This window comes from Falco biarmicus, chromosome 14, assembly GCF_023638135.1.
Source record: "Falco biarmicus isolate bFalBia1 chromosome 14, bFalBia1.pri, whole genome shotgun sequence".
Classification (NCBI taxonomy): Eukaryota; Metazoa; Chordata; class Aves; order Falconiformes; family Falconidae; genus Falco; species Falco biarmicus.
Genome location: NC_079301.1, coordinates 391,786 through 407,054, shown reverse-complemented (window position 1 = coordinate 407,054; position 15,269 = coordinate 391,786). Strand labels below are relative to the sequence as shown.

The 15,269-nt window shown below is 47.8% G+C and overlaps 1 protein-coding gene across 2 annotated transcripts; it reads left to right on the top strand.

The window, feature by feature from the left end:
• On the top strand, positions 1-9,960 carry VSIG4 (V-set and immunoglobulin domain containing 4). 2 transcript variants are annotated; one of them, XM_056359977.1, is made up of 9 exons: positions 3-158; positions 1,139-1,495; positions 2,125-2,406; positions 3,284-3,352; positions 4,041-4,118; positions 4,407-4,475; positions 5,226-5,339; positions 6,605-6,626; positions 7,766-9,960. In XM_056359977.1, exons 1-9 carry the CDS (start codon positions 104-106, stop codon positions 7,962-7,964), a joined length of 1,245 nt encoding a protein of 414 aa, XP_056215952.1. In that variant the 5' UTR covers positions 3-103; the 3' UTR covers positions 7,965-9,960. The 2 variants fall into 2 exon arrangements, with proteins under 2 accessions (XP_056215953.1, XP_056215952.1); XM_056359978.1 differs by lacking the exon at positions 4,041-4,118 and having other exon boundaries at positions 1-158.
• Positions 9,961-15,269: the final 5,309 nt, after the last annotated feature.

Here is a 15,269-nt window from a genome sequence, read left to right as displayed (position 1 = left end):
ATGACAAAGTGAGCAAAGAAAGGGAGGTGTTCCTGATTTACCCCTGACTTTGAGAGAACAGGGCTGTCCTGCTTGAGCAGGACAAGGCGCAGCACTGGGGAGGATGCGAGTGCTGGTAAGAGCAGCTCTGCTTCTGAGTCCTCTTCTTGTCTGCAACGGTGAGTCTTGGGGAAGGCATCCTGCCCCGGCAGCTCCTCCCAGGCACGGGTCTGCCTGCCTGTGGGCGGTTGTGCGTGGGGGGCTCTGTGTTGGGAATGGGGCTGTAGGAGGAAGGCCAACATCTTTGCATGCTGATGGCTCCATGCTAGGTTGTCGCAAATCCAGTGGCTGCGGTGTGCAATGGTGTGTGAAGGCTGTGGAGATGCTGCCCACCTACTTCAAGTGAGGGCTGTTTCACAGAGCACTGCAAGCGGCCCAGCACAAAGGGTCTGGGTAGTTCTTGTGTTCCCAGGAACAGGGAGGTTTGCAAACCAGGAGAAAAGGGTAAAGAAGTGTCTGTGGAGGTGTAGGTTTAGCCCCAAGAGTGACAAAAATGTACTGGGACAAAGGTGATGGACCTAATTTTTACAGGAAAATTTAGCTACTTCGATCCATTGCCTAAGTTCCTTAAATTCAGTTTAGTCTGAAACAGCAGTTTCTTTCAGAAGAACAAACGGGCAGGAGAGGAGAGAAAACTGTTCATACGGTGATTTGCTGTTGACATGCAGCGCTTGCGAGGAAAGCCCCAGGCGTGGTGTGAGGTGGCGGCAGGCACTGTGCAGCTCGGGATCCAGGCAAACTCCTCCTGCAGGTCCCAGTCATCTGCTAACCGTGGCCCCTGCTCTGCCCACATCTGCTTGCTAGCAGGTACACGCCAGGCAGAGCAGGTGCCAGGCTGAGCAGGTGCCACGCTGCACACATGGCACATGTCAGTGGCCCTGGCAGTCTGCTGCCTCCCACCTGTTTTCCTCGTGCCACATTGCCTTCTTGTTAGCTTATCCCTGGTCACGCCACCCCTCACACCTACGCTGGCTGCCCATGCTCTGGCTTTGGTGGATTCCACTTGCTGATGCTCTCACCAACACTTCATCACCCAGGAGCTGCCTTCACCATGATTGCTTTGTTTTCTGTAAATTTTCTTTCTTCGTTCTTCCTGCAGCTTTTCTGGACCTGACTGGCCCCAGTGAGGTCAAAGGTGTATGGAAGGGGTCTGCCACCTTGCCGTGTACCTATGTGCCTGTGAAGGGCTTTGTGCAGCAAACCCTCAAGTGGACTGTGGTACATGACCACAGCTCCAGCACAGTCTTTTGGAGGGATGGCTCTGATGACAACATTCTCCTGTCCAAGTACAGGGGCAGGGTCAGCGTTCCGAGGGACACCCCAGGGAACGTGTCTCTCCACATCCAGAACCTGCAGATCTCTGACAGGGGAACCTACGCTTGCCGGGTCACCTGGAGAGCCAGCAACAACAGCCTGATAGCAAAAGAGATCACCACTGAAGTGGAGGTTGTTAAAGGTAAACCCGAGAGGGAAGCTGCGCAGGGGTGGAAGGCTTGGCTCAGGAAGGCTTTTAGGGATTGCACAGATCAGGTAGGCAGTGACCACCCGCCTTAAATGCAGAAGCATTTTGCTGAGTGGCACCAGGCTCCATCAAGAAGCAGCAAATAGGTCAGAGGGAGAAATTCTGCCCAGGGTGCTGCACCCTGAGGTTCAGGAGCTGGGTGAGGATTTGTGGCCTCTTGCTCACCAGTTTCTCCCTGGCTCTACTGGTACTTGATGGCTCAGCGTTTCCAAGGGGGACAAGCCAGAGGGGAAGTCCCTGGGATATTGCATTGCTTTTCTTTGACTACACTTCATCAGCACAAGCCCGGTCTCCCTCTCCCTGGGCAGTGGTGATTTATAAAGGAATGGAGAGGGCATCAACACAGCAGAGCAAGCCTCCATGCAGGAGGTGCAATGGGTGGCATAGCTGGTACAGGCACGGGTGAACTGAGCTTAATGTGCGCAGAGAGGCAACACAAGAGCCGTGCCCCTCTTCCTCCTGGGAAAGCGCTGAGAGCTAGAGCCAGAGCTGCCGTGGCAGGGGGACCTTGCCCAGCCAGCCAGGGCCAGCGTGACCTGGGCCCTGTCTGCTTTGTCTTCCAGTTGCTGTGACCAAGCCCGTCATCAGGGCGGGTGAGCTGGGGCTGGCAGTGCCGGCAGGAGCCAGGACCAGCCTGACCTGTGTGGCCGACGGGTCCCCCCCCATCAGCTACCGCTGGTTCAGGAGCACCCCGGGAGGGAAAGCCCTGCTCCTGAGCAGCCAGGCTGAGCTGGCGTGGGACAGCCTGCAGCCCTCCGACGCCGGGAAGTACTACTGTGAGGCAGAGAACAGGGCTGGAGCCAGGGCAGTGCAGCAGAGCGACACCGTTGAGCTGACAGTGAGAGGTGAGTCCCCAGAGCCACAGCTCGATGAGAACATCTGGAGTCCTTCCATACTGGAATGGAACAACGTTCCTGCTTCCTTTCCCTGAAAGAAGAAAACACAAAAACCTTTTGCTTTCGGTACTCTAAAGCACTTCTCACCACTGGCTCCGATTTTTCTATCCTTTATTATATCCTGTATTGTTTCCCTCCTCCTCTTTAGAGGAACTGCTCTTTTCTCATGCAAAAGAGGTTTTAAATACAAACTGCGTATTCATTCCTCTTTGGCTTTTTTGAAGTTCTTGCTGGCTGTGTAATGCTGCCTCTTGCAGTTTAGCAAGTTTAGACGAGGAATCAGCACTTCATTTGGAGTACGAGAAACACATGGGTGGTAATTCAGCAGTTGAAAAAAATAAAACCAGCCTTTGTTTTTTATAACTGGCTACGTATTTCAGGAAAACACACTGCACTTCAGACACACTCTATGTTCTGATGTATCCATCTGCAAGGTGGTACATGATGGATGCCTTGTGGGAGACTTGCTCCTTTCATTGGCTGGTAACTTGGTCATCAGTGCCATGAAGCCTGTGGCCGCAGAGCCAAGCACAGATCCCTCAGGTGACCTTTGAAAAAGGCAAAGCCTGCTGAGCTCCCAGGGGCACTAAGGCAAGGGCTGAACAACACATTGTTTTCACAGCAGTTGCACATAGGAGCGTACAGCAGGGAACAAGATTTAACGATGGCCGTCCTTGTTAATGCTGCTAGCATGCAGACCCTGCCTGTCCTCTGGGTAGTGGCTGCTCCCTTATGGTCTTATCCCACCGGTGGGGAAGTTCTGTATTGTAGCAGCATCGTAAACAGGGTCGTACTCCAATGTGAGCCTCTCTTGTTCTCCTTGCAGATCTGCCCACCACAACAGTGGCCTCTCAGAGCGATGTGGGAACCTCGGGAAGACATCACTCCAGCACAGGTCAGGGCAACGGCAGCCATGGCTGACAGCAAGGACAAGGGTTCAGGGGAGGATTTGACACTGATGGATTTTGTGGCTGGGGAATACAGTCTTGACAATATTGTGGTTTAGTCCATACATCACAGCTCTTAATCCAGAAGTTTCTGAACGTAGAACATCCTCCTTTGCTCAATCTCCAGTCCACAGAGGGCTTTTGGCTTGCCCTTACAGAGGTCGTGTCTCCGTACAAGGCTCTGTACGTGTCTTAGGGCTCCTAGAAACACCATTTCCTAACCTGTAGACCATATAGGATGTTCCTGGTTCTGGTTTTGGTTTTTCTGGTTGGGTTTTTTTAGGGCTTCTCTGCTTGTTTTCTGGCCTTGAATGAAAGCTGCTGAAGTGGGAGGCAGAGCTAGTATTGCTAGCAGCACATCCAAGTGATGTAAAAGCTGCCTCAGACCTGACTGGAAATAGTCTGCCTTACCAGGGACGGTTGTTTTGAGGGAGGGCTTGTGATTTCCAGTTTGGTTTTGTGCTATGTGGGAATTCAGACCTGTGCTAGAGTAGGGCTGCTTGTGGAAACTGTATTTTTGGGTTATGTTTAATGTTAATTTATAGTGCCTCACCAATCAGACAGCAGGCTGTGGGAATCAGCGTCAACTAGCAGAAGCTGAGAGAAGATGTTGACAATTGTTGACTATTGTTACAGAAAAAAAACAAACAGAGCTGGTGTTTGGAGGTACCTCAGGAATCCCTTGGACATCACTGGGCTCCACTGTTGTCACAGGTGTGTGTGTATAGACATACACGCATTGGATGCATACGTATATGTGTATATATAGTTTGTGTGTACATAGATACTGTATATGGTATATAGACACTACATACTATCTATTGTGTATATACAATACTATATATACTCTATATATTATAGTATATATATTGTATTAATTTCTAGAGTTTGCATATTTTTGCTGCCTTGTAATTACCGTTCTTTGTTGATCCTACAGCTGTAATCCCAGATCTCCTGGTGCTAAAATGCACAGTGAGCCTTTCACTCCTGTTTGTTTTGCAGATCTGCCCGTAACAGTAGCAACTTCTTGGAAAGGTGTGGGAAATTCAGAAAAGAATTCTACAACTCAGAGTAAGTGGAGAGCAAAAGAAAGTGAAGAACAAGATTAGGGACCCAAATGGCTGCTCAGCACTTTCAGCCTCAAAATTAGTTTTCTGCCTTTTGGCTGCAAATTGTATTGATGGCTGTTCCCAAGGGACCTAGGTGATTCATGGTGGCTCTTTAAAAGACCCTGGATGTTTTTATGTGGGTGGGAAAAAACCAAAGCTTTCATAGTTGGAGCATACGGAGTTGTTGCTGTGTTCCCGAACGGTAGTCACCTTCGATCTTTTCTTTGAGTGTCCAAGCTGGAACAGCAGAAAAGCCTCTGTGTGCAACTCAAACAGATGATCTCTGCCTCCTCTCACTTTGCAGTGCTGTGGTAGGTTTAAACATGTTCCAAATACAGCTGAACAGTGTCCTTTATTGAAAAGCTGAGACCCTTTATTTCATGTGTAGTGCAACTACTGCGCCCAGCTCGCAGCTGCAACTAACCTCAGTGTTAAGAGGCTCGGTGGGCTGTCCTCCTGGCCGCAGCCCCTGGGCGAGATGCACGTGCGGTACATCTGGTCGGGTCACGCAGCTGTGCCTGTGCAGAGCCCTGTGAGCAAGGTGCTGTTCAGATGGGGATGAGCAGGAACAGGCACACGTGCTCCCACCCTGCATGCCTGCAACAGGGCTGGCTGCTGTTGTCCTTGGAAGTGGTCAGCATCACGCAGCTGCTGCCACCCTGACCTGGGAGGGCTTCTCTGTTCAAAAGTCTTCTGCTCTGTGTTGTTCTAGATGTCCAGAGGACTCACCTGCCCCTGTACCTGGTCATCCTGATTGCTGTGGTCTGCAGTGCTGTTGTTTTCCTTGTCATCTTTCTTATCATTTGCATTAGAAAGCCCAAAGATGGTGAGTAAAATGTTCTGGAAAACTTAAGTATGTTGTGCCTGCCCAGCTTGGTCTGACTATTGGTTCAACTGTAAACTTTGAGGGGTCTGGGGGCAGGGGCTGGCACTGTGCTCCCAGCTGCTGGGAGCAGCTCTGGCTCCCATGCCACACAGGCAGTTGAGCAAAACATGCCTGGATCAGAGCAGGTGGGGGAAGGTCTGAAAAGGCAGAGAAGCCCCTTTTCCTCAGGGAAAGCCAGTGGCAGCAGCTGGGGAGCTCTGCCAGGTGCTAGCTGGTGAGGATGCCGCAGGTGGGATGGGCTGGGGTAGCAAGGCAGGCTCTGCAGTGCTGCTGCCTCGGGGGATGTCCCTGACCCCCCCCCCCCCCCCCCCCCCCCCCCCCCCGGGCCATCCAATGGCACTCAGCTGCAGCCGTGCCACCCTTGCTCTGCCATGGTTCCTTGGGGACAGTTACTTCCCAATGGTCCTCATGGGCATCCTGTGGCTCTCAAACTTGCTTGCTCCACTGAGTTTGTTGATCATATTGTTTAAGGTATCTGGTATGAGCTAATCTTGTCCTGCTGCTTTAAAACACCTGTTTGCACCAGCTGCTGTTTAGTATTTCTGCTTAGTTAGTACCTGGTGGAAAAGAGGCCATCATTAATTCTCCCTACTCAATATGAATTGATTTCCTTTCTAGTCTTCAGACGTAGGACATATTTACTGAATACTTCTGTCTCCTCTGCACTAACAGCAGGTGACTCTTGACAAATGCTCTCTTAGAGCCCCTGTCCCACCAGCAGCACTTGGCTGGGTACAGAGAACATGGGGAGGGGCTGGGGTTTGGCATTTTTAATACTGATGGCTGTCATTTTCTCCTTGGCCCTTTGTTCCTTTAAATCATTAATAATTATTGGCAAATATGCCTCTTGCCTTTTTTCTAAAGGAATTGGGAATAACCTCAAAATTGTTCTTTATTGAGCTTCTAGCAAATAGGAAAATTGTTGGAACTGGCAACTTCCAGTTTCTAAACTCAGCTTTACCTTTGACCTTAGGCCAGTTATTTTGATCCAGTTGTGCTACAGCTGGGATATGGATTGTTTTAATTTTCTTGGGCTGAATCCTGGGAATAGGAGTCACCATCCACCTAACGTGATACCCAAGGTTCCTATTTTCATTCTGTCTTCAGAGGTCACTTTTTTATATCAAGAGGAGATATAGGAGAAATTCCTTTTTGAGAATATAAACGCAAATTATTGATACACATTTCTGATTATTCTTTTCCAGCTCGGGTCTATGAAGTAAAATTGTGAGTATAACCCTTTATCTAACATGCTGATGAGTCTTTGGGGACTGTATCACAGCGGGGCAGGGGGAACCGAACGGTGCTACTCAGCAGTCAAGATGAAAAGCCTCTTAAGCAGTATGGAAGAAGAGGTTCAAAGTTAGCTCAGTAGTGCATCGTACTGATGGTCTGGTGGCTTTCCACATCAACACATAATGTGAGGAAGAAAGATCTTTTCCTTTGCAATATTAGTATCATAAAAATGAGCAAGAGCTGTTCAGTAACTTCTCAGCCCAATGAGACCTATTGAAGATCATTGCCAAGGTTAAATTCCCAGTGTTTTTTCAAATTCAAAGAACAGGAATTTCCCTTCTGGAGAGCTAAGGCTCCTGATGCACAGATTATACTCTGACTTATCCCTGAAATATCCTTATTTGAACTTGTCTCTTTTAATCATAGCTGTGGCAGGAAATTATAGCTATTTCTAAACTCAGGTTTCAGCATACGGATCTACTTGTAACCTATGGAAGCTACACTGAAAAGCTTCCAGAAAAGAATCCAGTCGAAACGTACCTAGATAAAAATTAAAGTGCTGATGACTTGAATGCCATGGCAGAACATGCTAGCAGCATTTGCCCAGGGGCTGTGCTTTCCAGTTTACAAAGCAACATTTTAAGTTAACAGTTGAACCCTGAGCAACCAAAGGAATGGCATGGTAGCATTTGTCCTCAGAGGATTTACCTTCATTTTAAAGATACTAGACATCATAAGCCACATGGTGGATGTGGGCTGCATTCAGCTCACCATTTGCCATGCCTCCACCACTTTAAGTATAGATATATAGAGATGGGTATTTACCTTGCAAAGAGTAGCTGTCTCGTTGTGCCATTTCAAGAAATGGTGGCAATCCTTGTGTTGCTTACACACCTTCTGCCTCTGAAACTCTCCCCGGGTTGGAGGCGATGCTGCTATAATGCTCAAGGTTCTCCTGCCACCTGGAAGCAAAGGACAAGGTTCTCTCCCTCAGAATACTCTCACTATCCAGTGGCCCAGGTTTATGTGGGTTAGAATCAGACCAAAATCTTGCTCTAAATCTTGATGGTTGGGAGATGCTTTGTCTGCTCTGGTTGCAACTTGTCTTTCATTTTGTATTTTAATTTCAGCCATAACTCGAGAGCAGCAGCTTCTTCAGGGTGTGAAAGTACAGGTCATTATGAGGAACCCATCTCCTGCACTGAAAACAACTATGTGATGGAGCCTGTGAAAAACCAAGGATCTGAAGAAATAAATACAAAAGAGAATGAATATGTCTGTGTTGAAAATACCCAGGAATCTGAATATGAAGTAGGGGATGCTGTATGAGAACCAACAGTGCTCTACAAGTAGCAGTCCTGGAGTTTACCTTCATCCAGGCAAAATTTACCTTCCTATTCACCTTTGCCTCTGAAAAATAGGTTGGACAAGCAGGTTTTGCTCCTCCATGATTTGTGGAGCCTTAACAATCTTTGCAGTGAAAATGCAAACCTCTTTAGGAAGTTCAGTTATAGACCACTGTATCAAACTTCTGATTTTGCTTTTCTTTGTTCCCCTTCACCACCTCTGTAGAAGAACACCCTTTGAAAGCTAGGGTATGCAGGTCCCAGGTCAAAAGCACTGTACTAAAGCTGTGGCTTTATATGACCAGAAGGGTCCATGTTCACAGCCTTCATGTGGTGGGAGCAGAACTGGCACCAGCACCAAGAGCTGCTGAGTGTCTCCATCATCATTGGGTAAGAAGCACAGCACAAGGCTGGCCTGGGAGCTGGCGTTTTTCCTCCCATCTGCCTCAAGTGCTGTGTAAGTGGTAGAATGTCCTTTCAAATGTGAAACAGCCCTTAGAGAAACACTGAAAGACAGATTAAAGCCAGGATCAAACCAAGAACCTGACCACACCAGCAGCAGCAGCACAAAAAAGACTGTCCCGTGCACCCACTGTGCTGCACTGTCCATGCCTGGCTGCAGCTCATGGTGGGCACACTGGTGGGCACACTGCGGTTCTGGTGCTGCATGGCTTGGGTGACTGACTGCAACATGGCACACTCCTTGAGTTCACCTTCTCTATTCTCTTTTTAATGCATGTTTAATATTTGAAAGAAATCAGATACTTTCCCATAAGTTTGTGGATAGGATTGTTTACACATGCCTAAATAATTTTGATATATAAGTATTTTTGTACCATTGGCTCATCTTTAAAATGCCAGCAAGCACTCACAATTACAGCTCCTTAGTAGATACTCATGAAGGTACTTTCCTCCTGGCTTCAAAGGCCTGAAAAGTAAATGGGGAGCTGAAAAGCTTTGTTATTCATAATTTGTACTACACTGAGTAAATCTAAAACATGGATACTTCAGAGTTATGGAAGAACCTTTTTATAATGAATGACAGGGCAAGGCCATGTCCAATTAAAAGCCATGTGGACAGATGTAAAACAAAACAAGGGGTGAGAGGGAAATTGGTGACACAGCTACAGGATCAGTGGGGCCCCAGACTTGCCCTTCACCCTCAGGAAAGATGTGCATCTGCAGTTCTTTGCAAGCATCAGCTCAAAATTCACCAGTGTTCAGAAGGAGTGCTGGGTGCTATTGGGAAAGGCAATGCAATAGAAAGCAGGATTGCAGCACTGTAAAAACCTGTGGAATGCTTCTACCTGATGTATGCTTGTAGGACTCTCATCTTGAAAGGGTTTGACATAGCTAGAGAAGTTAATGAGAATGACAATAAAGGATGATTAGTGACCTGAAACCACTTCAGTGCAAATGCATTATAATCTCTCAGCTTGGGGGGAAGGCGGGGAGAAGAATGAGGCTAAATAAGCAAAGCATAGTCATCATGGCCAGCATGGAGAAGATGAATAGGGTCTATTTGTTTACAGTTTCTCCAAAGAGAAAAGGAAGCAGACATTAGCTAAAGTTAACTGGTAGCACTTTTAAAGGGGGTGGAAAAGTACTTCTTTTATGCAATACAGAAATAAGCATGCTCTGAAAACCCAAAGTACACAGAGGTCCTAGAAGAAATTAGAGGACTGAAAAGTACAACAGTTCATCGCAATTCACAGACTGCCTGGCACGCTTCACAGGTACTTATCAGTGCCCTTGTACTTTCTCTCTGAATTTCCTGTATGACAAGTTTTATTTCTCTTTATTAAGAATATATTTAAAAATCACGGGCTGGGAGAACTTTGATTTCCAAAAGGAAAGGGAACAATGAGCAGCTTTTGTTGGTGATGATGTCTTGGTAAAAATTGTCAATATGCACATGCAGCTTATTGCAAACATGGAGAGGCAAATGAAAATCATTAAACTTCAGGACTGCAAAGTTAGTAGATTTTCTCATACTTCTCTATTTTGCCTATACAAGGTGTGTGTGTGTGCATGTGAATGTCTGCATGTGCCCAGGAATTATGCTTTTAGGAGCATATTAGGTCCCTCTACTTGAAAGCAGAGGAATTATTGTGAATCTGATGGAGTCTGGGATACATCGTGAACGCTGTGTCAGATGATGTGTGTAGGCTGTAGTCAGAAATGCAAGAGCTGCTACTAGTCCATTGTGAGGTTCAGAGCTAATGAAATAAGACATTCAGGATGTGAAAGAAAATTACTTCTACTATGAAGAGTGTAAAAAGCCAGTGAAGTCTGTTGGTCTTCCTTTCTAAGCAGGAAGGTGAGTAGGGAAGGAGAACTGTTGCAATAGTATTGCAAGTCACACAGTTATCACAAAAAGGGTTTTCCAGAGAACAACAGGAAAATCATGACTGGATGGTGTGTTAATGTGATGACAAATTGTCAGTGTTGCAATTTTATGGGAAACTGTCATATTTTCTTAATCTTTCAATTCTACATGAGGTTGCAGTTTTTGCAGCCCTGCAATAATATTCTTTAGAATGAGGTTTCAAAAGTGCGTGTGTGCATGTGCTTGGTAGGGAGGAAATGGGAAGGGAATGTCACTGTTACTGGAAATCAGCCCACCTGCCTAAGCTCCATTCCAGAAACAAACATATTTCAGTGGAAATATAGAACTTCATTGCTATATGGAGCAACTGGAAAGCGGAGATACACCAAAGTCAAGCAACAGGCTGAACATCTGAGCAAAGAGGAGGGCATGCCATGTGCTGCTTGGCAACTGCAGAGAAAAGAGCTTGTCCTTTCTGTAAGCGGTGTTATGGGTACAGCCATCCAGACTGGTAGGCTTGGCTCCTCGGAGGAGAGCTGAGCTCTGCATGGACAGAAGGACGCCAATGCATGAGCTCTTCCCTCCCTGCCTGTATTTCCACCACTGGTGGCCTTGACCTAGCCAGGAAAGACCATCTGTGCTGTACTAGGCTGAGGCAGTTATTTTAAGCGGCATCACCTCTGCTATCAACTCTTTTGGGAATTAGCTTGCTTTTCCTTCTCCTTTCATCCTTGTTTTCAGAGAGGTGTTGTGGATTTGGCACAAGATGCCCAAGCACCACTAAAGGCTCTGGGGAAGTCAAAGTGCTGGACGGAGAGACCCAGCGTGCACGCTGGGTGTGTTTGCTCAGGTGGGAGTGCAGTGACGCTCGATATGCTCAGAATACCCCAACATGACTGCCACAGCTACCCAAACGGGGCTTGGCTTGGGCTGCCTGAGACAGCTCGCAGTGCTGTGTCTGCAGTGGCGTGATGTGGCCAGAGCGCCAGACCAAGAAGAAGAGAGCACTGAGGCAAGATAGAGGTATGGAGCCAAAGGGCCTTCCAGGAAAGGGCAGGCTGGCCACAGCGCGGGCTGAGCACATCAGGTATGCTCACTGTTGGCACCCTATGGATGACGGCTGTCAGGTATCCCACAGCTGTGCCACAAAATAAAAAAAAAAAATCAATTCCAGTTGCATTGCAAAGCCGCAGGCAATGTAGCCATACAAACATGGATAAACAGCAGGTTTATACTGGCTGGACAACCACAACCAGGAGCTGGTGATGTTAAATAAAACTGTTTTAAGGCACACAGTAAAAGACAAGCTCATAAAACTGAAAAGAAATCCACGAAATAGGTTCCTTGTGTGTTTTGTGTCTGCATGCGCTGTTGGCCAGCTGGGCAATGCAGGAGAGGGCCTGGAGCCTAACCACCGCAGTGCGGGGCACCGCTGGGGGAAAAGGGCAGTCGCTGCGCACCTTATGCAGCACACCAATGGCATCCTGTAGCATGCCAGGAAGGCGAGCCGAGGTTAAGGCAGATCTTCCTAGACCAGCACTTGTGTTTACCAAATCCAGAGCTCAACCATCCTTCGTGGGCCACTGAAGGGGGAAATGGGAAGCTTGCAAGGAGCAAGCATTGTGACAGCAGTGAGGCTACCAAACACGGCAATAGCTAGCGTGCATGATGACTGCAGGTAAAGGTAAAACCTGTATTGCTTTAACAGCTGAATTTGTGAAGCCTATCTGTGGCACCAAGTAGGAAATGAGTGCTCAGGTGAGATCCTGTATGTGGGTCCCTTTCTTAGTGCTAGGAAGTATTTACAAGGAGCTGGCCAGAATAATGGGTAACTGAGAAAAGATGTCGTTGACCTGGGAATTCCTGGGAAGAGACGTTAATTTACAGAAACAGAACTTGTGTATCACATTTCTATCGCACAGGTCTTGCAGGAGATGTTCATTTACACTAAGCTTCTGTTTCTTTAGGTGGACCAAAGGTCACGTTTCCAATACTGTCTGTACAATTATCTGGTATATGTGAAGAGAATTGTGGTGTACATGACTGCAGCAGCTCATACAATTAGCTTTTGTGGGACATCCAAAAAGGGCTTAGTAAACCACAGTCTGTTTAGTCAGATCTCTGAGCTGGCTATGGCTGGACCAAATCAGAATATCTTAAGTCTTGCAGTAAAAACTGCCTTTTTTTTGAGTGCAGATGGTTCAAAAAGAGCACTTTTGAGACATTTCTTCTTCAGATACCTACTTTTTGGTCGTTTGCTGAAAGCTTAGTACTGAATTTCACACCCTTGCAGACTAAAAATCTTATTCCATTGCCAGGAAAACTGTAGCAAACTTCTCTAGCCTCTGGCAGACTATGTCAAAACATGAGTGTAAGATGCAAGCTCTGCAGAGTTGGGTCCCTATGACTAGGGTCTGAGGTCCCATCTGCACTCCTTTTCAGGGAAACAGGGACTTTACTGTGCCACCTCTAGCCTGTGATGCAGTAGCAGAGACTGCGGAACAGAGAGCTATACTGGCTGCTTTGCCTGAGTTGTGATACTTGAAGAAATTATGCTTGAAAGCGTGTCATGTCCAGTATGTGGAAGGAAGGTGGGTACCTGCTGGGGGGGAAGGCTGCAGGGTGCTTTGTCAACCTGGCACTGCAAGGGGGAAAGTGACGGACTCAATCCAAAGCAGAGACACTGAAATAAATAGAATTAATTATAATAAAACAGGTAACTAGCCACAACGCCTGGGATATTAAAGTTTTTTTCTTCATGTGTTCAGATGCAAAACTATGAGGAGTCCCTCTGGTAAGAAAGAAATGGGCTGACTGTGACTCAGGGAGGAGAAAACTAGCAGCCTCTCTGTCCCAGGGGGAGAAAGATGTCATGCATATCATGTTTGAGGAACTACAGTTCTTCACGTTTTAGCTAAATAGTTATTTTTTCATCCTGTATAATTACAGCTTCAGGAAGTGTTGCATTTCTGGTTCGGAAAGCAGCCCGATCAGCAGTTTTAGCTTTGGTTTTCAGCTCGTTCCAGGGCACGTTCCCCAAAATCCAGCTCCTTTTAAAAATATTTCACATGTGATAGAAGCTTGTCCCAGCAAATTATCTTGAATCATGGGCCAGGGTGTGCAAAAGGTTGGGTTTAAATCATATCTCTGAAAATGGACTCGTATTTACTCTTTCAGTGACATTGCTTGAACTGCGCCTTCTCCATAGCCCCGGCAGGTCTAACTGCATCTGTAGCTGCACTGCAATAGGGCACCGTTTCTGGGCAGGTGGTAGAAAATGGAGCTTTTGCAGGGAAATTCCTATCACAGTAAAGAGCAGGATGTTGGGGTTTTTAATACTTCTTCTCTGGACATTTTCTGTTAAAACAGAAAAAAGCAGTAGAAGTGGCATCCGAAGTTTTGTGGTCTAAAAGGCTCAGACTGTTTGGCAAAGAAACTAGTGCTGGTTGTCTTCCTTGCTCAGGTCACAGAGTGACCTGCTCAGAAGGTGAACCAGGCTGCACTCAGGGAGTCTGCTGCTGCTGAAGCTGGTACATGCGTGTGGTGGAAAAGCTGAAGGAGCTGAAGACATGAAGGAAATGGAATTGAGCATCAACAGGTTGGTCCCTGCCTCATAATCCTGCACGGTGCTAGGTGAGTCAGTGCACTCGGACCTGTGCTTTTCCATCTCTGGATGCCCAGTTTTGAGCTCTTATGGTACAATGGAGATGGTTGCTGAGCCCCTGAGCACTCTGCTGAGCAATACCATCACACACACGTCAGATGAAACTGAATTCATGCTTTACAAGCGTACTCAGGTTTGCTTCTCCTTGCTACCAAGCGCTTGACTGTGTAGTCATCATAAAGCTCTTTCACTGTGAAGTGAATGTAAATGTGGAAGAAAAGAAATTAAAAAAGAAACACACAATCATGAGCATCTGTTCAACATCTTCGTCAGCAACATGGACACAGGGATTGAGTGCACCCTTGGCAAGTTTGCCAGCGACACCCAGCTGTGTGGCGCAGCTGACACGCTGGGGGGAAGGGATGCCATCCGGAGGGACCTTCACAGGCTTGAGAGGTGGGCCCATGGGAACCTCATGCAGTTCAGCAAGGCCAAGTGCAAGGTCCTGCATGTGGATCGGGGCAATCCTAAGCACAGATACAAGTTAGGCAGAGAATGGATTGAAAGCAGCCCTGACGAGAAGGACTGGAGGGTATTGGCTGATGAGAAGCTCAACATGACCCAGCGATGTGTGCGTGCAGCCCAGAGCCAACCGTACCCTGGGCTGCATCCCCAGCAGCATGGCCAACAGGTTGAGGGAGGTGATTCTTCCCCTCTACTCCACTCTCATGAGACCCCACCTGCAGTAGTGTGTGCAGCTCTGGAGCCCACCAGCACAAGTAGGTCATGGACCTGTCAGAGCAGGTCCAGAAGAGGCCACAAAGATGATCAGAGGGCTGGAGCACCTCTCCTATGGAGACTGGCTGGGAAAGGTGGGGCTGTTCAGCCTGGAGCAGAGCAGGCTCTGGGGGAGACCTTGTGGCACCTTCCAGTACCTGAAGGGGCCGACAAGAAAGCTGGGGAGGGGCTTTGTACGGGGGGGTGCAGTGACAGGGCGGGGGGGAATGGCTCTAAGCTGACCGAGGGCAGACTTAGGGCAGATACTGGGAAGAAATTCTTCCCCGTGAGGGCGGCGCTGGCAGAGGCTGCCCAGAGCAGCTGTGGGTGCCCCATCCCTGGGGGTGCTCAGGGCCAGGCTGGATGGGGCTGGGGGCAACCTGGGCTGGTGGGAGGTGTCCCTGCCCATGGCAGGGGGGTGGAACACAATGATCTGTATGGTTCCTTCCAATCCAAACCATTCTGTGATTTTATGAATAATAATAAAAAAGAGCACTAGTCAGAAAAGTCAAGAGGATGGTAAGAGAAGTGGGTGGGGACAGGGGAACATGCAATGGAACTGGAAAGATCCTTATAGT

Coding starts and splice junctions, on each gene's coding strand:
- VSIG4 (XM_056359977.1), top strand. CDS start 104: ATGCGAGTGCTGGTAAGAGCAGCTCTGCTTCTGAGTCCTCTTCTTGTC. Junction 159..1,138: donor TCCTCTTCTTGTCTGCAACG/GTGAGTCTTGGG, acceptor TTCTTCCTGCAG/CTTTTCTGGACCTGACTGGC. Junction 4,476..5,225: donor AAAGAATTCTACAACTCAGA/GTAAGTGGAGAG, acceptor GTGTTGTTCTAG/ATGTCCAGAGGACTCACCTG.